The following is a 26,465-nucleotide window of genomic DNA, read 5'->3' as shown; positions in this document are numbered from 1 at the left end:
GCTGCCTATCCACTCTCTTGTCTTCTCCATATTTTCTCTTTTCTTCTGCCATCTGATGGGTTTTTTTTGTCTTCTTTCTATTTTCGTCTATTTTATTTATGTACCTTTTATGGTCCCTGTCATGGTTCCTTGATCATCTCAGCTTCATATGTTTTTTTTATATATAGACTCCCTTTATTTTGCTGTAATGGGGAATTTGCTGTAACTTCCCTGCTGAGATACTGTAACTACTTTAAATGCTCATTTCCATCTGCAGTCCCCGCACAGGTTAAGAGGCAGCTTGTCGTCCTATTTGTCTTTGTCTCTATAATTTATGTTTAAAAAGTGGTTATTAGAACCAACTGCTCTGCATGAAATATACTCTTCAGAAATTAATTCCCAGACCAGTTTGGAGCAAGTCTTGGGATCTGGGGTTTGTATTGTTGGTCAAAGCAAGCAATTAACCCCTTCACATGGAGTTTATTTCAATTTCCCCTCTACTGTAAGTAGCCTACCTTTTAAAGTTGGAAAAACATTATTCCACTTGTATCAAGAATATATTCTGTATCAGCCAACTCTCCATCGCTGTATGAAGTGTATATACAAGACTCCAACATTTTCTTTGTTTCCTGTTCCATCAAATGGGAATATTATTGACGTCTTGGGCAAAGTTTCATACATAGACAGTATATAAACTGGACCAACCGATCCCGTTGCTCTGGACGGAGACCAGTGAAGGATATTAGAAGCACTTTTCCGGTGAGCACTGAGCGTTACTAAGCAACCTCCAACTGAGAGAGATGACATAAATGTGACGTGAGCAACCTGTCTCAAAGTTGTAAGTCTTCTGGTAGCTGTGCCAAGAGAAATCTCAATCATTCCCAATCTTGCAGAGATGGAGAGCGTAGGTATATGTAAGGAGGTAACATGGACACAGGCTAATTATTGCTAACTAAAATGCTAGTTAACATTAGTAATCAAACTTAAACAGCTAATGTAAGTTGAAACTGCCTGTGAGCTTCTCCTGTACTGTATGGTAATTCCTCTACTATGCGACAGTAAGTCGCGTGGTTATGACATAATCGTTAGCCTATTTTTATAAAAACGTCTACTACGGAGCTATAACGTGAGGTACAAGGTAATGGAGCCTTTTACACATTGTCGTGTTTCTTTAGAAATAAGAAATGGACAAAAAAAGTCTTTAACCACTTCAGATGTAAAGTTATTCGCTGTCAAAGTGACGTCAAAATGAATGGCAGTCAATGGAATGCTAACGTCAGGGGATCGTTTGGTAGCATCAAAATGGCGCCATGGGAGGTTCGAGTTCTGAAGCGAAGCTTACCCCCTTGGTTTTATACACAGTTTATTTAGCCTAACATATTTGGTATCTTTTGAAACTTTGGGATCTCCACTACAATTTTAACTGTTTGAACAAAGCTTGGACAAACAACATATGTTTGTGCTGACTGTTCTTCCAGGTTTACAATTATTAAAAGACTGGTCCATAGCACTACTAGACTCCACACAAAAAAAAACTCCACAGGGTACCTTTAATTTTATGTATTAGATGTTAATTTCCCGTCATTCATTTAAAGAGTTATTCAATAAATCATGTCAGCACTTCATATTTTACACTCTAAAGCCCTCACTCACTGGTTGCAGCTGTTTCAGAATAAGAGTGTCAGCTAAGTGCTTGAATCTATTATGCCTGCGCTGTCCCCTCACTTCATTTTAATGTCTTCTCTTGTCCTTCTGCCTGGTTTTCTGTGTCTCTCTGCTCTTTTTACTCATCTTCTTTGTGCTTTCCTTACCTCTCCTTCTATTTCTGCTGTCTTAAGGGATGTCAGAATATTAAAACATAAACAGTCCCTCAGAGGGATCCGGTGGCGTTTTTAGATTTTGGTTTCTTTTATCACACTTTGCCAGTGACTTGTCCCCTATTGGGAAGTAGCTTCCATATATGTAGGCACTACATTAAGCTGAGAAATGTCTCAAGCCTTTTTTAAATCCCCAGTGCAATATGATCTTAAATGCCTGGAGGACAAGGCCCTCGAAACACTGACAGGAGCTGACTAATTCTAGATTTCTTTCTTTTCACGTTGTTTACGTATTTATTTGTGTGAAGTGAGCTCTTGTGGGAAATGACTGTATTATTATTTATTACTAGACCTCAATGACAGTGACTTGATGACAGCAGTTTTGCCTATATGTGCAGCACATACAGTACTTATAGTCTTGTTTTGGTCTCTAATTCTCTCTGTCTCTCAGTTGTCAGAAGCCAGGGACGAAACCCTTGAAGGTCTGAATCGAACAGTTGATTACAAAGAGCTAAAAGGCAAAGACCCCTCAACTGTCGAACTGGTCAAGAAGATTGAGCAGGTACACAACAACGTTACAAGGTGTTTGTGTGTGCAAACATTGCATATTAGGATGCATTTGCAATCCAGCGCTGTGCATGATACCTACTTAATGAATTTAGGTCATACTTTCTTTTTCTTTTATGACACAACTATATAGGACAGTTTGTTGATAAACAGTTTCATGAAGAAAAAAAAGACCATGATCATTATGTCTCTATGCATGTAGCTGGAGTTGAATCTGGCAGAGAGTGAGAGGAAGTCGCTGGAAAAAGAACTCCTCGTGGACCAGGTGACCCGGCTCTCCAAGCCACTCGCCCAGCAGGCTGAGAACTGCCAACAGGACCGACTCTCACTGGCAAAGAAGGTAGACAGCAAGATCCACTTGCACACAGACAAGAGACGAGGCTTAGCCCATGTACACACACCGATAGAACAATGCAGACAGAAGACCACACTCCCACATTCACACACTTGTTATATCGTTCACCTGTTACTTCAGTCCGTCTGGTATTTTACCTCTCTCTGTGTGTGTCTCTCTCACAAAACACACTCACACTTTGTTTGAGGAGCATGTGCAGAGTGGGCATTAAGGAGTTCACCGAGCATTACAGTTTCCTTGTACTCTCACTTGCTCGGCCTCTCTCCGTCTCTCTCCTTGACTCTCTGTATTTCTCTTGCTTTCACCAACTATAAATAGCCTCAAACACAATGTTCATTATATGCAATAACTTGTGAAACTTTGTTATAATGACATGAATGAAGACAAATTTGGCATTGTAATGTTCTCTGTGTGTGTGTGTGTGTGTGTGTGTGTGTGTGTGTGTGTGTGTGTGTGTGTGTGTGTGTGTGTGTGTGTGTGTGTGTGTGTGTGTGTGTGTGTGTGTGTGTGTGTGTGTGTGTGTGTGTGTGTCTGTCTGTGTGTTGTCTGCCTCCAGTTAAACGAGGTGCGAACTCACATAATGGACACCAACCACCGCATTATGGCCGTCTCTGCAGAACTTTCCATGAAGCAAGCTGCTGCTTTGTCTCTCCAACAAGAGATCCGAGAGAGAGAGCTCCAGGTCAGAGGCGTTCACTCACAACAAACACACGCACCTGGCATCAGTGTGATGCTGGAGTTCCACTGTCTTTTCTGTTATTCCTGTCACTCTCCACTGCAAGAAGTGACTCGACAGTAATTTCTCGCTGTGTCCCGTCTTTCACCTCCAACCTGTTTATTTTGCCTATTTGCACAGTAATGCAAATCAAGAGGCAAACACAGAGACAAAATAATATGCAATAATAATAATTTTCATGTAGAAAACTCCAATGTCAATACAATAGAAACAATGCAAGAACAAATCAAGTGAGTCAGTGCTAACCCAGTTAATGAAAGCATCCGGGAATCAGGATTATTATTTAGCAATGATGCTGATCAGTCACAGTCAGGTATTTGAATCTATGTTGTTTGACATAAACAAACTGTTCTGGAGCTTTTGGTTGTATCACACGATCTTCTTCAGCAGATGGAGTTAGAGTTGGAGTCGGAGTTGTCATGGAAATGTTTTTCTGAGCGCTTTAAGGACTTCTCGGCCATGTTTGCACAAAAGTTGACATAAGATGGAAAGCTCCAGAAGAGCCACTGTTTGGACATTGTGGTGACATTGTTTTCCAAGATCAAGAAGGAACTTTTTTTTTTGTGTACTTTTAGGCTACATTTACATTGGTTTAAAAACGTATATCTTTTTGCCACGTTTACACTTTGCATTCACACTGCTGTGGCGTTTCAGAACCCCTAAACCGGAGAAATTTGAAAACACTTCTGACCCCGTTTTGGTTTGGAATCTGCGGGGTTGTGTTGCAGTCTCAAAGGCCGCAAACGGAGACCTTTGGCAACACCAACACTGACGCCAACACTGTAAAAACGAGAACTTGAAATTGCTCATCTTACTTTGATTTTCAATTAAACAGAACAAAAAACACATAATTGCATTATAAACTTTGTTAAAGTAGTTACTTCAACTCACTGTATTAAGTTTATTGTGATAAGTTGGTCTCACTTCAAAATGTATGGTGGCGCCACTTTGAAATTGTAGTTAGACTCAAATTGAGGCCAGGTCAATTACTCTTTTCATGCTCCACGCTAAAACAGGGTTTCCTGGGCAGTTCTGCAGGGGTTTTCAGTTGCCTACCTTTTCGGCCTGCTCTATGCCTTGAACTCCGATTTGCGTACTGCAGTCAGGTGGTTCATTGGCTGGTCAATTCCCATGATGCAAGGCAGTAAATGGTTGTGTCAAACTTTGCTGAAAAGTTTGCAGTTTGTTCGAAATACAAATGTAACTTTATGAATTCCGTTTATTAAACGTGTCTGCTTAGAATGTAATGTTTTGTTGCCTGGTAATTGTCATTGTTGTGCTGGTTTACATTTGTAACCATGAGGTAAGTGACTGTTACGTTTGATAAGAAGAGCTGGAGTTTTGCAGTGTTAGACTTTGAGCAGTAATAGGCTTCCTTCAGCCAGTATTCTGCGGTGCGTCACTTCACTAGTGGCCCTTTTATGTCAAGTGATGCAAGATCAGCAGCTTTAGATGGGCCCCTATTTTGCACGGGGGCTCTTTTAGAAGTCGAAACTTAGTTTTTACACACAAAAGTTAATTATCTGAACAAAAGATAATTAGTTGACATGACTGTTTTTTGAATTATTTAGTATGTAAAACTTAAGATTTTAAGTTTTTATATCTATGAAAGATAAATTATTTAAACAAAACATTATTAGTTGGCACAGCATATGAAAGTTAATTATTTGAACAAAACATTATTAGTTGGCTGAACTATTTTCAAAACGTAGGAGTTTGAGTTGGCCTCAAAACTCAAAAATCTAGTGCAGTAAGTTGCCTTGAAATTTTGAGTTTTCACAACATTTTTGTTTTTACAGTGAATGATTCACCTCCTGATTGGGTCTTATCAGTCATGACGTCTCGCTCTCTGAGACTATCCCTGCAGTCACATTAGCTTCAAAAGAGAGCGACACGCACTCACTTGATGGGCGCTCCTGGGCGTGCCTAGCCTAATCCTGGTTGCTTGGCAACAGTAAAATCAAAATTCTCCGGTGCTACCTTCAAGCACATCTTAAAGGTCACTTCAGAGGTATTGTTAAGTCACAAGAACGATGTTTTTGGATTTAAAAGTAGTTATTTCTCGATAGAAATAACAAAATATGAGATAAAATGCCAAACCTATCAGATATATATACAGAAATGTGATGTCCTGAAGCGTTTCCACCATCTTGAATTATTTTCTTCGACTCGAGCAACCAACGTACATACGTCACGCTGCCCTCACGCTGCCTTCACTCGATTGACAGTCGCTTTGTCGCATCGCTCAGCATTTGCATAAAATAGACTTCTTGTCGCTGGCAAACGGCCACTCCCATTGAAAATGAATGGCAGCCTGTCGCTTTGTCGCTGTCTCTTGTAGCTAATGTGACTGTAGGGTAAGCTACTAACGTTACCATGTCAACTACCAGCAACAGGCATACATGCTGCTTCCTGTTTACCCCGACACGCTCATGCCCAGTATACGAGAATGTTGATGAGATATGGGGTTTAGGCATGTTAGTTTAAACGGAGATTAGTTCTTCTACTGAAGCTAAAAACATTGTAGTGTGCACGGCGTTCGCATTTGGCTCAAAACTTCGGCTTAAAAACCCAAATGAGCAATGTAAATGTAGCCTTAGTTTACTGGAACTGAAAGTAGCATCTGCAGCCAAAATGGCAAATTCCATATCCATAGCAACCAAGAGAAGTTCCATTGTTATTAACATTTAAGCAAAATGCCATTACCTGAAATATTAGCTAATTGACCTAGCTGTCTGCTCTTACCCATGTTGAACAGAACAGTAAGTTAACCTCTTAATAGTCTTACTTGCTTATCAAATGAGAATATTAAATGTAATGTTACAGTAGGTGTGTAACATTCTTCTGTTGTTGTTCAAAGCTAATTGCTGTATTTGTATATTATACTGCTGCTTATCTGCAAGCTAATTACATATCTGCATAGCCACACTACTATAGTTTATTTTCTTTTAGCTAATATTTACTCCTGTTTGTTTTTTTCATTTCCTGTCTTTGATCTGTAAACAAAACAACCAGTCAAGCTTAAAAGCATCCAATGAATGCAAGTCCATCCTCCTTTTAGCTCTGTTTGAGGGAAATCGATGCCTCTTTAGCTGCTAAATGCTCCACTGTGTTCACCAGCTAGTTGCTAATTGTTTGTTCATTGTTTGGTACGCAGAAAGTGTACGGTGGGTTTATCAGAGCTTTTTAGCTGAAAAACGAGGCTGATAATAGAGGTGCGAGGGAACCCAAAACATAAAGTTGCGACCCAAAACAATGAGCTGAAAGATGCTAAAACATTCCAGTGAACTGAAGGGAACTGCAGATTTCCCCAAGGGCCTTCTAAATGTTTCAAGAGGCGCGTGTTGATAACCTGAAGAACCCCTGCAGCTGATGTATGCCTGCAGCGCGCCACAGACACTAGTAGATGTAGAAAATGCAGAGGCATAACTTTGCCCAAATTCTGACAGTAATACGACCATCTGTTTTCAGGCACAGTTAGAATTGAATTGAGCCAGGAGATTGTAGAGTGGATGGAGTGATAGGAATACAAAGTGATTGTTTCTCGCACTGCCCCTGTGTTCCCAGATGGACAGGTGCCAGCGGCTGCTGGAACAGGGCCTGCCACCATACCCAGAGATAGAGAAGGAGTGGAGGAGGATGCTCCGAGACAAGAAGAGGAGACAGAGGGACAAAGAGGAGAGAGAGAGGGTAAAGAAACACACACAGACACACACAAAGATCACTGGTCAAGAAGTGATTAAATCACTAAGGGGCATGAAAAGAAGATAGAGTGACAAATAAAAGAAGAAATGAAGCAGGGACGCGACGCTGGGACGCGACGCGGGCCAGGAATCGATTAAGACTCTGAGGGACAAAAGGGCTGCTGTATACCTGAACATGCCCAGACTTAGACAGAGAAGTGTGTGGAGAAACTCTCCACACACAGACATTAGACAGGATATAGGGTAGTTTTTGCCACATGCACAAACACAGGGCGAGAAGGGCAGATTGGTAAACAAACAGAAGTAGAGGCTGTCTGCACAAGAAAGGCACACAAACAGGGATTTGTGTCTGAAAGGTGTCTGCGGCCTGTCTGTTGTTATACCAATCAATTTTTTTACCCAGCTTATTCCTACTGATAGCCACTAGTCCAAAAAGACACCACAACACTAAGCTTTTTTCTACTTTTTTAGTCATCATTAATCATACATTTTATAATTTTTCTTGAAATATAAATGAGTTTCATGAACCTGATAAGAAGAGTTTGTTTTTTCCTGTTTTATTTATTGGCAGTTCCTGCTATTTGTTTTGCATTCATAGCCATTATTCCTTGTTTTGTGTGCAACTCCTTGGATCACATGCCAGCGGATAAACTGTTCATATGCATGAGAAAATCGCCGTCTCTTTGAAGTCTCAGCGCGTTTAGGCACAGTTCATTTGCATGCGTTGTGGGGTGAAAGTCAAAGGGAGGACTGTTTGTGTCATGAGGACGCGTGCACACTGGAAGAGTTTCTTTTTTCGTCTGAGCAGGAGTCTGCCGTGGTTACAAATTGATCCATCATACTTCAAATTGTGATGATGATTCATCGATGTTGTTCTGCACGTCACATCCTGTTGGTGTGTCGAAGTGGTCTGTGCATCATAACCTCTCAGTCCGATAGACGAACGTATGCTGTGTCTCAGTATTGTTTTTATTCCAAAAAAGGACAAAATTCTGTATAACAAACCCAGAGCATCTCTAGTATCCCTAATCTCTGTAATGTGTATTTTCAATTATTAAAGCTAATATGAAAAAAAGAACTTTAATCAGCCTTGTGATTCTTGGCACATGCACTCAACTGTTCATTGGTGCCCTTGCATTTGTCATGAGATGTTAAAAAAATAAATACATTGCAAAATTAGTTATTCCATTTTCATGATTAAAATCTAGGAAAAACGATTTACTCCAAGGGCATGCAGTCTTGCATCAAATATTAAAACGGTGGTGTGTGTGTGTGTGTGTGTGTGTGTGTGTGTGTGTGTGTGTGTGTGTGTGTGTGTGTGTGTGTGTGTGTGTGTGTGTGTGTGTGTGTGTGTGTGTGTGTGTGTGTGTGTATGTGTGCAGCTGGCTGAAGAAGAGTGGAACCAGTTGCCTAATGGAGAGTACACCTCAGCTGAAACCCGTCCCAACGCATACGTCCCCCAGACCGGCTCGCTCCCTCTACCTAAACCCTACGGAGCCCAGGCCCCCTTTAAACCCTCCCAACCAGGAGCCAACATGAGACACATCCGCAAACCAACACTCAAACCCTTAGAGATATAAAAACGACACACATGTATTCATAAACCAAATTTCTATCAAACACTTGTTGATCCGTTTGCTTCCTCCCTGCTTCTTGTGCATGTTTATATCCAGTATACCACTGCTGTTTTGTCATGTGGAAGTGTACTTGTGGACTGCATCTGGTTGTAGTTTTCTTTTTCTTTTTTTTTAAAGTTACTGGCAAGACCTTGTTTACACTCTTGTTTGCAGGAACACCAAATACTGTAGGAGAGTGGAAGGGAAGGCATTTGGGAGATGAGATGTGTGTGTATTGTTACATCATGTCCACAAGTAAAAACATTTGTATGTACTTCTGTCTTTGGCAACATGTAATTTTCGTCATTCCTTTCTCTTAAAGGTCCCATGACATGGTGCTCTTTGGATGCTTTTAAATAGACCTTAGTGGTCCCCTAATACTGTATCTGAAGTCTCTTTCCCGAAATTCAGCCTTGGTGCAGAATTACAGCCACTGATGATGTCTCTCTCTCATGGGTGGGCCAAATTGAGAAATGGGAGGTAATCTTTTAGATTTCAAAGATTCCAGATCGGCCCATCTGAGCTTTCATTTTCTCAAAGGCAGAGCAGGATACCCAGGGCTCGGTTTACACCTATCGCCATTTCAAGACACTGGGGGACCATAGGCAGGTTGGGGGAATGCATATTAATGTTAAAAAACCTCATAAAGTGACATTTTCATGCCATGGGACCTTTAAAGATACTGTAAATTCATATTTCAGGGACGCTGGATTATTTCTGCATATCCTTCTCTTGTAATCTTGCAGCTGATGAATAAATTGCAATGGGTTTAAGCTCTAAGCCAGGCTAAGAGTGCCAGCTTAATGCCTGAAATGATGAATGTAAATATAGACTGGAAGATCAGGCAATGAAAGTGCATAAAGAATGACAAAGAGAGGAGATGAAGAGGAACGAGAGATTGCAGTCGGAAAAAGGCAAAGGAAAACATAAATAAAAGTGGAGCCCTTAATGGGGTGGAGAGTTCAGAGTTGCTTACTAGTGACCAAAAACAAAGTAGTTTGCCTTTGATGCTTCTACAAATTTACTGGAAGTTGTTCTATCTGCTGATCTTGGCTTGAGGGGAAAGTAGTTTTAGTGTCAATGAGCATATTATGCAGCTTGTGTGTGTGTTAGTGAACCAAGCAGGGCCATTACTGTGTACATCAGTGATTCACAACTACTTCTGTACTCCTGCACTTCATAGAGTAGCCCAACTAATGTGGAAACATATAAATCATATTGTGGTTATGAGGGGGAAAAAAACAATCAAATAGATTTACAAATTGGCATTATTGATCATTAATACATTTCTTGCCCCAATAAACAGTAAGCTACCTGCTGCAATAGGCTGACTATCGCATTAATTAGTTGTAACATTGTGTTGACATCAGCTGGCAAACAATAACAGTCAAAATAGTTAAACAGTTTAAATAGTTAGCTGCAAGTTCATGGAGAAGCAGCTGAAACGGCTTAAAGTAATGGAAAAACAAAAGCAATGGATAAACAGTTAAAACAGTTAGCTAAAGTGAACTAATCTGATAGGAATGTGGGGTTTGGTAACCACTAGTGTAAGCCTAGAATGCAATACTGGCTGTGTTAGCCAACATCTTAAAAGGTTCAACAAGGGAGCAGGTTTATTTTATCTATGAGGCAGCCTTGTCCACCCTGTGATGTGTGTGTGTGTGTGTGTGGTGTGTGTGTGTATGTGTGTGTGTGTGTGTGTGTGTGATGGTGAGAGCTGTCAGCTTAGCCCCTAACTGTTTGTGCTTATTAGCCGTCTACATAACACTGGCTTCGTAACAGAGTGTGGAGGAGGCAATAGGGCGGGGAATGAGTGATTTATGCACATTTAAAAGACAAATTCCCCAGAAGAGAATTATTTGACATGATGTAACCGAGGTGGTGAAGCTCAAAGTAAAAACAGAAAACGGTGTTATTTGGAGCTAATGTAGGTATTGCGAAACAAGCCTGTATAAAAGCGTGATGGATACTACATCTCGTTAAATGTGACTCAGTGTGCATGATGACTGATGCTGAGATTATTTCCTGACTTCAGTGGAACTCAGCTGAGTCTGTCCAAAACACTCAGAGTTCAAATGCAATCCACTAGAAACAAAGTAAGCTATAAGGCCTAGTATAGGCTCGCTATTGCCACAAAGTTCTTCAAAAGGCTGGCAGTAAAACAAGAAAAATACAGTAAACTTGAAAAAAGATCTCTTTATTTACAATCCATCTTACAAAACATTTTGTGTAAACATAAGAAACACCAGTGCAGTGATGTGCGGTCAGGGTAGGCTGGGTCGGCAGTGCCTCACCAAAGTTAAAAGGAAGTGTTGAGATTATGATATTTTTTCATTTTCATAATTTTATTTATTTATATTATTTTCATTATTAATCATTTAATTTCATGATTTGTCAAGGGTACACATACTCCAGTAAAATAGTCAGAAAAGTTGTTTTAAAATTAAAGTATGCTCCTTTTACCACAGGTTGATCCTAAAAACTACCGTTCCTGAATGCATCAAGTTTAATGCAATGGGCGGGCCGGGCCGTGTGCTGAGCGGAGAACTGAGGCAGAGGCGTGCGGCCCATGGAAGAGGTGTGGCGAACAGGCCTACGTAAAAGTAGATTTGAGCATGTGTAGTCGGTTCTCCCGCTGTGTTGAATCAAAGATCCTCCAAACCGTCTCTGGTTGAATGATCAACGATCGGCAAATGAACCAGCCCCATGTCACGTGAAAAAAAAAAAACCCCCCCCCCCCCCCCCCCCCCCCCCCCCCCCCCCCAAAAAAAAAAAAAAAATAAAAATATATTTTTCTTTATAAAAAGAAAAAAAAAAAAGCCCAAGGTCAAGAAAAAAAACCAAAAAAATTCCCCCCCCCCCCCGAAAAGGGAAAAAACGCACATGTTTCTTTTTTTTTTCTTTCCCTCCCCCCGGGGGGGGGGGGGGGGGGGGTAGCAGCTCGGATAGCTACACCGGCGGTCAGCACGGAATTTCCATACTTAAAAATATATTCAACATTGGCTCATGAAGAACAAATAGGTGTGATTACTAATGGGAAACCAACACCTGACCTATAATTTCACTCAGTAGCAGAAGGGGCAAAATATTACGTTACTCTGACTTTTCATAGAGTGGTAAAGACGTGTCAAAAGAAGGACGAGTGGCTGCCGCTAAACTAGCAAGCTTTTTGTGTTTTCCGTGCCTACTCTTTTTGCCAAGCAGCGACAGCGTGTGGCTGAAAGTCCGAGACTATATTAGACTTGAACAATTTGCCAAGAGCTCTGCTCAAGCATGAGGAGTCCAAAACCCAAGTCCACCGTCAGACGCCTTGACATATGGCCCTACATGAGCAGCCCAGGCTGCAAACCAGCCTGCAACGCAAAGGTGATGGAAAACAGCTGTTCTACTGTACTACTACTGATCGGTGCGCTGACACCAACATTTAGACTCGTTCTGTTTTCTCATCCTGGTGCGCCGTCACCAAAACCTGTGTGTGGTTATGGTGCACTTTTGCGCACGTCGTAGGCTAGGAGTAGGCTAGGCCTATCAGCCGTGTTAGTGCGCTGACACCAAGCCCTGCCTCTCTCTCTCTCTCTCTCTCTCTCTCTCTCTCTCTCTCTCTCTCTCTCTCTCTCTCTGTTGCGGCTTCCGAGACAAAGGCATGTATATGTTGTTTTAAGTCTGCAATGTGTGAACTAGATGTTTTTTTAAATGTAAGCTATGTGCCCATCGATAAGGTTTGATAGTCCATGCGTAATACATGTAGGATGCTGCGTTATTATATAGGCTATAGGGGCCCAATATGCCACATTAAAGGTCACTGCCTACCCACACAAATAATCCACTGCACGTCACTGCACGAGTCATTATAAAATCCCTTACTTTCAGAGGAATGTAAGAGTCATTTCTCAGATCAAAGCACGACATCAGATGTAAATAAACTCCGGTATTTAGTCTCAGACGGTGCCAACATTCAGACACTATAAAAGTTATTATGAACACATGCCACACACACAAACACAATACCGAAGAATTTCTCGACTTACAGTAAGAGCTCAGTCATGATTAAGGAGACACAGGCACCTTATTTAAACCAGACTGTGTGTGTGTGTGTGTGTGTGTGTGTGTGTGTGTGTGTGTTGTGTGTGTGTGTGTGTGTGTGTGTGTGTGTGGACAGAATTTGATGTCAGTGTTTTCTTTTTTTATCATTTCTATTCTTTATGCCTTATTATTAACCCTTTACTGTCTTGCTCGATTTGATGATTTGTAAAGCATTTTGTTGACAGATTTTGCAATGTGGTCCTTGCTAAATAATATATATATATTATATAAATACAGTTACTATAAAGTTATTGTAGTCAGCTGTTTTCCCTTCATGTCCAGTTAATTATAGTAGGGCTTAATTTAGTAGGGCTGAATGTAGCAAAATATCGAAAACTAATTTGCCCATCATACGCTACAGGTCATATAGACCAAGTAAGGAGTGTGCTTTATTGCTTATGAATTCAACTTCTGATTTGTATTAGTAAGAATGTGTTATTTTTGTCTAGGTTAAACAGTTTCACCTTAAATTAAAATCGGGCAGTTTTAGACTAGTTAGCCAAAATTCTTGTACCACCACTTGGGTCTAGACAATGTTTGGCTAAGGGTTTTGTAGAAAAACATATCTCAAAATGTAAGTTATCAGAAACATAGGCATCTTAGCAGCACTAGTATCAAAACATTTGAGATGATACCCTGCCCATTTGATCCATATGGCAGCCAGCAACAAACATATTTCAGACATGTTCCTGATTTATCCACTTGTGTTTAATCCACATCTCAGTTGTCTCAAAATCCGTGGTGTTGGTATAAAGTAACATTCAGTGTATTATTTCCTATGAAGAGTAAGGGTATATGTTGATTCATACATTCAATTTACAACACCTATATCTGGTTGGGGGTTGTCATTTTAAATCGCCCAAGTAGTCTTACTGAGTTATACCGAAGCCCCTTTCAGCTGCGAAGACGGTTTATAACTTTGAGTTAATATCAGATTGAATGCATAGCAGCCGCTGCCTGACTGATCATATCAAGCTACTGTGTCTGCAAAGCGTTTGTCAGCATGTAATCAAGTTGATGGGGGGGGGCAGCGGCGGCATTACAGGACACACAGGAGAATAAAACAAGTGTGTTTGATTTATAAATACCGTATGCGGTATTTGACATCAATGTTCATAAATTGTATGAGAGAAAATGGAGAAGTTATGGCGAGAACTGTTGCTGCTCCAGATCATATAAATAGCTGCCTGCAGTTATTGATTTTCAATAAAAAAATTAGAAAACCATGTTTCCCCAAATTGAATTAAACCACTACCTGAAGTTCCCTATTGTTTTTTTTGTTTTTTTTAAGTTTTGGTTCATATTGTCCATCGCACACTTTCATATTTAATAGGGGGAAAAAAGTGTGACTTCATCCACTCTGCCCCTCCATCTTTCCTTTCTGGGTGTCTCCATCCATCTTTCCTTCTGCCCCACCCTAATCTGTCATCAAACAGATGAGAGCTTGTTTATGAGCGCTCCTGCCTTTCAATCTGCCCATTCATCTTTCACTTCTCGCCCTCTGTCTCTCCATCATCCATTCATCTGTTACTTATCCTCAAGGCCCAGTTAATGATTACTGTCCTCTCAAACACATTTCCCCCCTCGATCCATCCATCCCCCAGTCCCTCTCCGCCCCCGCGCTCCCCTCCACATGCTTCATTTTTCCTCAAAGCCCAGCAGTATTAGTGTCTGTTTCAGAGCTGTCTCCTCCACGAACCTGGCATCCACGTTCTCCTGCTCCTCGAAAGGGTTTAGAGCTGCAAACACAGGAAGAGGAGTTAGAGGGAGATGCAGGATATAACGCCAGACACAACCATGCACTTCCTTCCTGGCTCCTTCATGGTGGAGCTACATTTGGACCAAGCACGCACATAAACGCACATATTCTGTCTTGATGCTCCAAAGGCCTCTGTGTCTAAACCAGGCAGGATACACACACACATACATACACTACCTTGTTCCTCTGTATCAGAGAGGATTTTTGCCAGGTAGGTAAGAGGCAGAAATTCAGGTCTGAAGCCTGGCTTGTCTCTGCCAGTGAATGCAAATCCCTGAGGAGGAAGAAAAAAAACAGAAACACTACTGTGGATTCTGCAGGTTTTTCAGGATACACACAGTCAAAACTAATCTGCAGCAAATTACAAAAGAAGTCACCTTAACTCATTTTCTTCCTCTTTTGGATAAAGTTAGTTGCAGTTTAACTTTTTAGGCAGCCATACATTCTTATCTTGTCATTGCACAAAATGCCACTGGCTCTGCTCTCCAATTAGCTGACTGAAACTGGCCAATAGCAACATGAAGTGGATAGATGTATGGTCACTGTTTAAAGACTTAATAAAGAAGCCCAAGGCAGACATTTTTTTCTGCCAGTGTGTAACACTGTAGAAAAAGAGTTTCTGAAGTTAACATGTTTTAGGGCTGCAATGATTCCTTGTCAGAAAATTGTGATAATAGCCAAGCGCAAGTTTCCAGAGCCCAAGAAGATGTCTTCAGAAAGCTTGTCTCGTCTGAAAAACAGTCCGAAACCCAAACATTTTGAATTTACAAAGATAGAACACCGAGAAAAGCTCTACATCCTCACATTTGGGGTGCTTGAACCAGCAACTCTTTTAGCATTTTTAGCTAATTTGTCCAATACTGTGGTTTATGATCAAATACCTGCAAAACTAATGACATTCCGTTCAGCCTCCACTGTACTTTTGTGTTTATTGCTAATGAGCACATTGTGTGTTTGCTAGTCGGCAGTGTATCAGCATGTGCTCTCTGCAGCATGGGTGACACACTGTGCTGTGTTACCTTGTTTTTGTTGTGCTTCTCTAGCAGAGTCCTGGTATAATCTCTGGAGATGGAAGCTGAACTGATAGGATGGTCCCACATATGGTAGATCCTCTGCTCCATAGGCTACACACACACACACACACACACACACACACACACACACACACACACACACACACACACACACACAAAATAGTTTACATTTTAGGCATGTAGTTTGTTATAAAAAACATAATCCCTGAGGCAAGTGAACATCTGTCCCTTTCTATTTTGCCAACTGGAACTCCAAACCATTATTAAGGAGTTGACTGCTAATGAAGGGAACCAAGAGAAATCATATTTTTCAGTACGGTTTCAACGGTAATAAATAACTTAAGCGAAATAGAGACTACAGGTGTGACTGGCACTAAGAAAGAATGCAGCTTTTCCTCAAAGACTGCTTTCTGTCCAGCTACAAACACACAGCCGAGTTACAAATCTGCTCAATCACTTCGAGCATTGTGTTATTATCAGACGTGAGAAGAAACAACACAACCTCAGTGTCTCAACTCGTGAGATAATGTCGGGGCCAGTGATTCCCAACATTGGGGTCAGGCTCCCCTACAGGCGTCGTGAGATAAATCTGAGGGGTTGTCAAAAAGGGATTGGTTGTCAAAGAAATCAGCAGGGGAACATATTTCTGCAAAAAGAAATTGTTTATTTTCAAACCTCTCACTCAGTTTTACTTTATTCCCTGAAATTAACACTTTAAAATATTCTAATCTTTAGCCCTATTCGCACGGGATAAATATTACCTGGTGACCTCCAGTCATTTGTAATAATTGCGGAGGTTGTCTGTGATCTTAATCCCGTGCGAATCGGTCATGTCTGTAATTTGTAAAGTAATAATTCCCCCGCAAATGACCTACCATATTTCGCTGAAAACGGAGGTCCTGTGATAATATTAGTCCCGTGCGAATCGGCATCTTTGCTTTGTCCAGGATTTGGCGGGGCTTTTTTGTTTTTTTCAAGGTACCTATTTCCTTCTTTTGCGCCTTTTTATCCATCTTTGGCGAAGAATGGAGGGTGCGTTGGATGTTTTGACAGTGTTTTGGGTGCTGGGTCATGTCGCTATACATCATATACAATTTGCAGAAAGAGAAAGATGAAAACCACCACAAGCGCAAGACAAAAAGAATGATTAGATGGCGATGGATGACATGTATAGCAGCATGTGGTAAGTATATTTTTATGTTTGTATCATACATCTAGAGATAACGACAAGACATCTCCAAGCAATAGCTTATCAAAAATAATGCACAATCAAGCGGAGGGGCTCACTTCATAATTAGAGGTTAATGTTACAAATAAATCAAAGCGCAGTAATTGAGCTAATAGATTTTAACCTGGTGAAATGTTTATCCATCTAACCGGACCCTGCTTGACACCACCCGGAGAAAAAAGTGAGAGAAAGAAAAAGGAGAGGTCGCAGTTCGGACGATGACTGACTACCCGGTTGAGATTGTGTGTGTGTGTGTGTGTGCGTGTGTGTCCTCGAGATCTTACCACACACAAACACACGTAGCAGAGCTACCCACACCCATGTTTCTACTGTTGCTTAATGTCAGTAAATTCGAGTAAAATCACAGGCTTCGCTTATCCCGTTCGAACGCGCCAGATGAAACTCAGACGTGGGGGGGTAATTTATAATTCACACGAGGTCCCTAGATAATACTTATCCCGTGCGAATAGGGCTTTAGAGGAAATAATCACATTTAGTTTGAAACCATAACCTGTTGGTATATGCAACATGAGACGAGGTGAACTAAACTTTTATTCGGGACTACAGGTGAAAATTAGCATTTATGCTATAACCTGGCTCATTTACAGTCTTTACAGAAATGTTAGATTGTTCATTAATGTGCATTGTCCCGAATAAATAAATAAATAAATATATAAAATAAAATTTAATGAGCTAAAAGCTCAGGACAAAAGGGAAATGTAAGGGACGTTGTGATTAGAGCTACTAGTTAAAGGTCCCATATTGTAAAATGTGACATTTACATATCTTTTTTTGATTATAAAGCAGGACAGATGATATATAAATACTATGAAACAGTACGGTTGTGATGTCACAACTATACTATATATAGGTAGAAAGTGATGCCACAGTGCCGTTACAGTCATTCCCCAGTTGCAATGACAGTGCAGAGACTCTGAAAGCGCAGATGCCCAAGACCCGGAAATGCTGATCAATCAGAGCAGACCGGGCTTTTTCAAGAGGGGGCATTTATGGCAGTTATTGGGTGTAAATATTTGTAAATAAACAAGTTATCTTTACTAGTTTATGTATATACAGTATAACAAGGCTTTGAAGATGACAATTATGGGGGTGCTGGGTTTAGCAAGGATTTAATTCCCTACAGTTTGCCAACATCTCCTGTTTTCTAGCTGTGTGTGTGTGTGTGTGTGTGTGTGTGTGTGTGTGTGTGTGTGTGTGTGTGTGTGTGTGTGTGTGTGTGTGTGTGTGTGTGTGTGTGTGTGTGTGTGTGTGTGTGTGTGTGTGTGTACCTGCTAAATCTCTCCTGCCTGCCAAACTCACCCAACAAAAGTCTGATGGGCAGGAAACCGAACAGAGACACTAAACACTCAACATTCCTCTGACCACAATGCGGACAGAACACACACACACACACACACACACACACACACAGCTACAGAAGCGATATACTGTACCATCCACATGGGAACACGTGGATGTTACACAAGAGTTGGGGATACACATAAACACACACACACACACACACACACTAGACAACTACCTACACTACCCCCTCCCCAACACACACACACACACACACCAGCCAGTTACACAAGAGCTTTGTGATTGGCTTGAGGGGGGCTTGAGGGAGATGAGACCTAAAATAACTTCCAACTCTTAATTGGACCAAAATGGGAAGTTTGGGGAGAGAGAACCATTCGAGAAAAGATCAAAACGTCGCCTTCACTAACAGATGGGATTATAGTAGCATCACGCATTGTGTTACTGGCTGAACCACGGACTGCTACATTTCAGCTCTGCCCTCCAAGTTGGTACACTCAACGTGTCATCATTTGGATGGCAGACTCCTCTGAACTACTCCTGGCCCTGCATTAAAACCTCATGTTTGGTCGCACACAAAAGTACCTCAGGGAGTCTCTTAAGTATGCTGAACTTCAGTCTCTCGTTGGCATCACTGTTGTCCAAATCTAAACACAAAAAGGAAAGAGAGGAGACATGGTGCTAATTACTTTTCTGAAGACAAATCTCACAGGGTAGGAGAAATAATGCAATGTCACACCTTCTCTCTAGACTTATATCTAAATGAATTGCTCAGAATCCTTTGAAAGCAAACATAGGATTACAGTGTTATTATTTTCTTTATCTGGAGACACTTCATGTAAAATAAATGTAAATAAAATCAACAAAATCCCAGATCGCTATAACTCCCTTCTACCCATATGCTAATTTCCATCGATTAAAAAAAACATTAGTGGGATATTCCGCTTTTATAAAAAAGATAACAGACAATGTTTTGACAAGCAAGGCTTCACAAATGAACCCCCAAGCAAAGAGGATCCTGAGCCAGCACCACTTTCTTATTTTGGCAGACATTTCCCAGAAGGTGTATTGTTTACGTGTTGCAGTGAGAGCCATCCGTTCAAAAAGGGAAACAGAGCAAAGGCCCTCTGACATCCTTTGACCTGGCAACTTGCTTCAGCAGCTCCAGGATTTCTCCCAGGTGCTAAGAAGCATTCTGGGAGATGCAGTTCATCTACTGTAGGATGTCCTGGGCATCCAACCTGTCTCAGGGGCGGGTGGTTGTTGTTAGGAGAAAAAACTGCCTCATCTGACTTCTCAAAATGTGACTGAGCAGATGATAGACTCACAGTTCTTCCCAGACTATTTAACTCCTTTCTTAAACTTCTTCACCAATACAGTCCAAAACACTGGCACTGTTACTGCAGCTGCTGCTCCTGATTATCTTTTTGTCCATCACGTTTCTGAGCTCCTCCACTAGCAGAGGTTATTAGCCAAGCTATCGGCACGGCTCTAGGGATGGCGATGCCATTCGGTTGGACTCAGTACACCTATTTGGTCCAGACTTATTTTATTTTATAAATTGGTTAGATTACTTTAACATGAAGTGCCACCGCATTTGTGTATTTTTTTTTGTAGTTTTCATGATTTATGTAAATTGCAAAACAATCTGAGATATGGGCAGCAGTGCAGAAGTCTGGAACCAAGCTAAATTAGACTGGTTATATTTGTAAATTGTGGATGAAAATATATGTCTGTGTGTGTTTTGTAATGAGGCAGAAGCTGCACACCTGCGCAACCAATTGTCCAGAATAGAATAGTGAAATCTAAATAGATATGTGTATACTTATTTGATTAATCCCTGGGGAGAAGTGACGCAGGAACCCTCTCACTTCAAAGTCCCGAAACATCCTTTTCTCTCACTTTGAAGTTTAACAACCATTTGGACTTAGCCCTTTAAATAATCTTTTCATCTTTGTGTATCTTTGTTCTCTCCATGAGAAAGAACCATGTAAACTACAACAAGATCAAAAGTGAGGATATTTTAGGGATATTTTAGTTCTGTTGATCTCAGTGCCAAGTCACAATTTTTGGCCTTTGAACAATGTACTTTCCATGGTATGAAATCCACACAGACATACAAAATAAACAATGTTTTGGAGTGAGGCACTGAATCCCCATGGTACCTAATCTCAACCTCTGACCTCTCTGTACATACAATGAAAAAAGTATACACACTGTGTATTTAGTGTGTGTGTGTGTGTGTGTGTGTGTGTGTGTGTGTGTGTGTGTGTGTGTGTGTGTGTGTGTGTGTGTGTGTGTGAGAGAGCGTGTGTGTGTGTGCGCGTGTGTGTGTGTGTGCGTTTACCTGTCATGAGCCGAGACACAAAGGTCTCAGTTAGCTGCAGGAATCCGTGGTCAATGTACTGTAGGAAGGTGTGATGAGGGAGGCAACGCACAGCAAACACTGCTAACAGAGTGTGATAGCCTGGAGAGAACAGTGGGGCAGATGATGAAAAAGAAGACAAAGAGATTTTAGCTTTTGATGTTCCTGAAAACAACAAAGGAGGAAAAAAAAGAACACTAAAGAGGCTACAGGCATGCTAGCAGCTCTGTGAGGTTGTATTTAGACACAGCGGTGCTTTGAGCTTAATGCTAACGTCAGCATACTAACATGCTCACATTGACAATGCTAAAGTTGATTTTTATCGGTATATAGTGTCTTAGTTTAGCGTGTTAGCGTGCTAACATTTGGTAATTAGTATTTAACACAGTTCAGCCAAGTCTGATGGGAATGTCATTACTGTAGTTTAAAAAGTATTGGACAGAGAGCTGTGCTGCTAGTGTGGCTAAAAACACCTCCTACCTGTGTAATTGCTTTGTTTTGTTTCGATTTGATTCACCATAAGGAACGCATGCTCACTATGCCTGTTGTTTTACAGATGTTATACAGCCAGTATACACACATTTACACCAGCAGCCTCAGTGTTAGGGTGTGCTGCCTTGCTTCAAGGCATTTCTCGTTTCCTCTCTCGTTCGTTGCCAGACGGTTTGGGATTCTATCCCACAAGCCTTTCCTGTGTAAGCAACTAAAATCATGGGACTGTATAACAGGGGGATTTATACCGCAAACACTGGAAAATGAATTCAAATTATTGAAAATGTATTCACACTCTGCTTTACCCATGTCTGCACTATGCTAATGTTAAACATATTTTTGGTTACATTAGTGCTGAAAAGAGCTGGTTTGTTGTCCCTCAGTGCAAACACACATTGTTATTCTTGGTGAGACAGAGACAGACTGGATTATAACAACGTGTGTGTGCGTGTGTGTGCGCTGCAATTGTTTTAAGTAAGTGGACCATGCTCCAGCTTGGTTACTTACAGATAAATTATTTTAGACTTGCATACACAAATTACACACTATCATTTGATCACTTTTACACACATGCAAGAAGCTGGCCTTTTTGATGTTACAGCGTAAAACAATAAGAGCTCAGTCATGATTAAGGAGACACAGGCAGGGGCAGGCAGAGAGACCCCTTGTGGCGTGTGTGTGTGTGTCGGGGGGGTGTACCAGGTGGGAGGGGCAGGCAGAGACCCCTCGTGGCTTCCAGGATCCGAAACATGAAGTGAAACACGGACCACTCGGCTGGACTGCCCTGTTGTGTACTGTAATACACAGAAAATACGGACAGGAATGTTACATAACGGGAGCGCACACAAGAAGAGGGGTCATCTACTGTTTGCACATGTGGACACGCGCACATGCACACACAAACACACACATTCTGTCAGCCCTTTACACTTCACATTAGTGACAAACTTTAAAGGAGAAACACACTCATGAGGGAGGGCTACTCACAAGCACAAAACACGAGGGCCAAGTTTGTACTTCAGCCAGACTGACTCCAGCATGTGTCTGATGAGCTCCAGCTAAACACACACACACACACACACAGAAACACACACGTGAGTGCTTAGAGAAGGAGATGCTCGATTAGATTCAAATGCAACATCATCTGAAAATAAGACATTTTTCTTCTATGATTCATACACTTGTTCGGTTTCCTCGCTTCCCTCTTTTTTTCTTTCCTACTTCCCATTTTCAATTCCACTGAACAAGAGCAACACAGTGGATCAGGATGTGAACATAGGTTTCACAGTCGCCCACATAATTTCACCACACATCTGTCAGCATATTGGATCATTTCAATGCACTTGACTCATCTGGAACATGCCGGCTGCGTGCTGGAACACACACATTACACACGCCTTTCCACAAATGACCACTCTCTCATCTCCTGTCGAATAACAGGAAGACGATCTGCCACACTCTAACGTCCTCCATTGACCTCGGGTGGGAATTTCAATTAGCTTCACTTATGTAATGGCCCAAAAATAAAAAATTAAAGTGTCAAGACAAATGGAATGATAAGCTACTCTGGGTTTTGTTTTGTTTTTACTTTTTACTTTGCTTTTTAAACATCCTTCATTAAGTTTATCACAATGGAAAAATCTAAAAAAAGATCCATCTAACATATTTTCTATGCAAAATGTCTAATATTGTCTGTCCACAAGAGAGGAAATGGATTCCCAAAAAAATCAAGGAACACTGGTTAAATTAAAGGTCCCATGGCATGAAAAATTCAGTTTATGAGGTTTTTCAACATTAATATGAGTTCCCCCAGCCTGCCTATGGTCCCCCAGTGGCTATTCAATTCAATTCAATTTTATTTATGGTATCAAATCATAACAGAGTTATCTCGAGACACTTTACAGATAGAGTAGGTCTAGACCACACTCTATAAATTCCAAAACCCCAACAATTACAGTAATTCCCTCAAGAGCAAGCATTAGCAGTGGCTATTGCGACAGTGGCGAGGAAAAACTCCCTTTTAGGAAGAAACCTCGGCAGACCCAGACTCTTGGTAGGCGGTGTCTGACGGGGCCGGTTGGGGGTGTGATGAACAGTGGTAAATAATAGTCACATTAAAGATAATGGAACAGTGACTTCGAAGGTCATCGTGGAAGTTCATTTCATGTCGGATGTGGCGGACGCAGCAGGACGCAGCAGGCTAGAAATGGCGATCGGTGTAAACCGAGCCCTGGGTATTCTGCTCTGCCTTTGAGAAAAAGTAAGCTCAGATGAGCCAATCTGGAATCTCCCCATTTTGTTGTCATAAGGGGCAAGGTTACCTCCCCCTTTCTCTACTTTGCCAGCCCAGAGCATTTGGCCCACCCATGAGAGAGAGAGAGACATCATGGCTTGCAAACAAGCGAAGCATGGCAGTTGGTCAAGGCCACACCCCCACCCTCCACTTTGCCCCCCCCCTCTCCTCCTCAATACGTACTACCGGCACATATGGGTACATCGCTAAAGGTCAAGGCCGCGCCCTCTTTTGGGGGATAGAGAACAGACGATCCCATAGAAGTCAATGCAATTTGACGTGTTTTTAGATCATAATTTTTACAAATTTTTACAAAGTTTAGATTAAATTTGTGTGGATTTTTTTCTTGTTAAACAGATGGTTTGTTTTATACACATGTCTAATGTTTATTGTGTGACTTTGCCTGAACCTGCGCGTTCACGATACCTTAATAAACTAGGGTTGATCTGAGTTTTTGGATGTATTGTTGGTGCAACAAACTACTCAGCAACTTTTCGGCATAGTTATTAATTTAAAACTGTTTGTGTAAAGTAAAAGTTTGGAGCGAATTACATTTCCTGTCGTTTACGCTGTTGTTGTCTATGGGGAACGCGGGATTGTTTTCCCCCAGAAAGGCACGCATTTTGAGCTATCCGTGTGTATGTCTACGCGTGTATGTCTACGCTGTGTATGTCTATGCTGTATACAATGGACGGCAGTCTGCAATGTCACATCGTGACTTCGCGTAAACATACACGCCACTTTCTAAAGCCAAGTGGCGTGTTATCTGTACGCATTTTGAGCACCATATACAGCGGACGGGTTGGGTTTAGGAAAAGAAGAAAGCAATGGTTGAGTTTAGGAAACGTGACACGCAGGACACGAAGGAAACGTGACACGCGGGACACGATCCCCGGTCTCCTGGGTGAAAGTCCTGTGTTTTACCCATCCTCCACCCGACCAACCTCCCTACGCGGATTTTCGCCCTTTCATACTACTCGCTACGGCGTAAATTCACACACAATCGCAAAGTAATGTAAGTCAATGGAGGCCAAACGGCGTTGATAAACACGCTAAAAAGCGAGTATGCGTCTTGATAACACTCCAATAATGGCATACGAATTGGCGTGTCAATTCATGAGATCAGTCTGAACAAAAGCCAAACAAGGGATTTGCAGTATCCCCTGTGTGACTTTCTAAAATCTGGAATCAGCGATTTGTCTTCATGAGCCTTAGCCCGACAAAGAGCCTTTACTTTTTACTCAGTGTAGCTCCCCTGCTGTGAAAAAGGTTTAATAACCTTGGGTATAGAATACATTTTCTGCATAATTAAAAAAATATTGCAGCCTATTTCAATTAATTCCGTAATATGTATTAGTGCTTTTAGTAATTCACATTAAGCTATTTGTGGGTTGTTCTTTGCTCTGACGTTGGCTATGTATAAAAAGCTATGTATCTCAGTTGTGTGTAGCAACAGGGATAGGAAATATACTATGACTATGACAATAATGTGCAGTGGTGCTGTAATTTATCATAGCAGAAGTTCCCTGGCTTTTAAAAGCTGTAATCTATTTCACCCCCAACTTCTCCCGTGTCAGCGCTGCCATTAGTCTCAATAAGCACTGACAATAGTGGGAGATGCTCTTTATTTGTGAGGGGAATTCAGCCTTCTTTGAAACAGTACCTCCCTGAGTTTTTAAAGCATGAGTCAGCTTGATATGTAAGCACATCACCCGGCTGTTGAGTTACTTGACTGCTCTTTAAGTAAAACGTCCCTGAAGGATGATTCTTATGGGTCCTTTTGTGATAATAAGTCCAGCTCCCAGGATGAGAAACTCTTTCACTTTCACTGCGCTGAATAAAAATTAAATAATGTCCTCGTTTGCCTGTTGCAGAGCAATGCCAAAGCGATTACAGACGCGCCTATTTCCATTTCATTTGGAGTCTGAAGGTGCAGGTTAAAACTCATGAGCCTGTCGCACTGAGCTGAGCCATCGACCGATCAGCTGAGAGCAGGGAGGATTTCTTTGGTCTTTTTTACTCTGTCATTTGCAATTCCATAAAGTCCCAAAACGTGGTGCTTCCTGCTTCCTATTCAATTCCAGCCTTACCCTTGGCCTGATTTAATACTGTTGTGTTGATATATGCTGTATGTCTGCATTCAGCAGCTCCTAGCTGTGAAGGGATTTACCTCCCAGGAATACTAAAGACTGACTTTACAGAACCAAGTACCTCTGTAGGGTACAGAGAATGAGAATGGTTACATCTTTCCACTTCGTTATGCAGATGCCCCCGCCGCTGGCGTAGTGGGCATAGGTTTGGTTTCCGAAGTGAAGGGAGCATTACATAATATTTATATACATGTGCATTCATATACATTTGAATCCTTCTGTATTGTTAAAGGATACACTTTGTGTGTGTGTGTCCCCCCATCCTCATACAAAAAGTCACTGAGTGGTTGAGGATACATGTCTTAACAAGAGAACTGCTGTTTGTTTTAGAGGACTGAAGCAGCGACCGGATAGCTTGCAGCAACCTCTCTTATCTAAAGAGCACACATCCATCTGTGAGCTCTGTCAAACCATTTAACTAAAGTGGAAAACTTGCTGCCTTTTGTGCAGAGCAATGCTCGCTGAGTGTCACTTAACCTTCCCGAAAAAGAGTAAGGGCAAACATTAAATAAACATAACGTGAAGAACGATGTACCTTGAAATAAAAAAAAAAAAGAGATCACAGGAGTATGCACAGCAACCTCTATTTATCTCTGACCAACACACACACACACACACACACACACACAGTGTACCAACCAGTTTGGCTACATAGTTGACAACCAGCAAGTCAATCTTCTTCTTCCCCAGTCGAGGCAGGTGTCTGTTGAGATGCTCTCGGAGTTTGTCAACCGTCTGCAATGCAAAAAAACACACTGATTATTTTGTGTGTGTGTAGCTTGAAGTACAACTTAACTTTGTGTTTATGTGTTTTAAGAATACTTCACTGTGTACTCAGCAGGTCAAATTAAGTTCAGCTAGACTTTTCCCTAGACTACAGTGTCCCAAAATTGATTTAACCATGGAGAGGAGAGGATCAGTGAAGGTCTAAAAACAGTTGACAGCATGACCTGATATCCTTCTGGGA

The 26,465-nt window shown here is 41.4% G+C and overlaps 2 protein-coding genes across 4 annotated transcripts in view; one reads left to right on the top strand and one right to left on the bottom strand.

The window, feature by feature from the left end:
• The window catches only part of ccdc146 (coiled-coil domain containing 146), a 53,542-nt gene extending 44,494 nt beyond the window's left edge, over nucleotides 1–9,048 (top strand). For both annotated transcript variants that reach the window (XM_039791479.1, XM_039791478.1), the window contains exons 19-23: nucleotides 2,248–2,358; nucleotides 2,566–2,703; nucleotides 3,275–3,400; nucleotides 7,022–7,144; nucleotides 8,541–9,048. In XM_039791479.1, coding sequence (XP_039647413.1) covers nucleotides 2,248–2,358; nucleotides 2,566–2,703; nucleotides 3,275–3,400; nucleotides 7,022–7,144; nucleotides 8,541–8,738 — 696 coding nt within the window. In that variant the 3' untranslated portion in view covers nucleotides 8,739–9,048. The remainder of the gene's footprint in view (nucleotides 1–2,247; nucleotides 2,359–2,565; nucleotides 2,704–3,274; nucleotides 3,401–7,021; nucleotides 7,145–8,540) is intronic.
• A 4,495-nt stretch (nucleotides 9,049–13,543) lies between these two features.
• The window catches only part of LOC120553256 (gamma-secretase activating protein), a 31,349-nt gene continuing 18,427 nt past the window's right edge, over nucleotides 13,544–26,465 (bottom strand). The window contains exons 25-32 of one of the 2 annotated variants that reach the window (XM_039791477.1): nucleotides 26,138–26,233; nucleotides 22,043–22,113; nucleotides 21,755–21,849; nucleotides 20,546–20,665; nucleotides 18,784–18,845; nucleotides 15,636–15,740; nucleotides 14,794–14,890; nucleotides 13,544–14,596 (exon numbers count right to left, since the gene is read on the bottom strand). In XM_039791477.1, the coding sequence (XP_039647411.1) occupies nucleotides 14,496–14,596; nucleotides 14,794–14,890; nucleotides 15,636–15,740; nucleotides 18,784–18,845; nucleotides 20,546–20,665; nucleotides 21,755–21,849; nucleotides 22,043–22,113; nucleotides 26,138–26,233 (747 nt within the window). In that variant the 3' untranslated portion in view covers nucleotides 13,544–14,495. Of the gene's footprint in view, nucleotides 14,597–14,793; nucleotides 14,891–15,635; nucleotides 15,741–18,783; nucleotides 18,846–20,545; nucleotides 20,666–21,754; nucleotides 21,850–22,042; nucleotides 22,114–26,137; nucleotides 26,234–26,465 lie in introns of those variants that run through there. The other variant, XR_005638140.1, reaches the window with a different exon arrangement.

Source organism: Perca fluviatilis, chromosome 23 (assembly GCF_010015445.1).
Source record: "Perca fluviatilis chromosome 23, GENO_Pfluv_1.0, whole genome shotgun sequence".
Lineage (NCBI taxonomy): Eukaryota > Metazoa > Chordata > Actinopteri > Perciformes > Percidae > Perca > Perca fluviatilis.
This window is presented reverse-complemented; position numbering and strand designations above follow the sequence as displayed.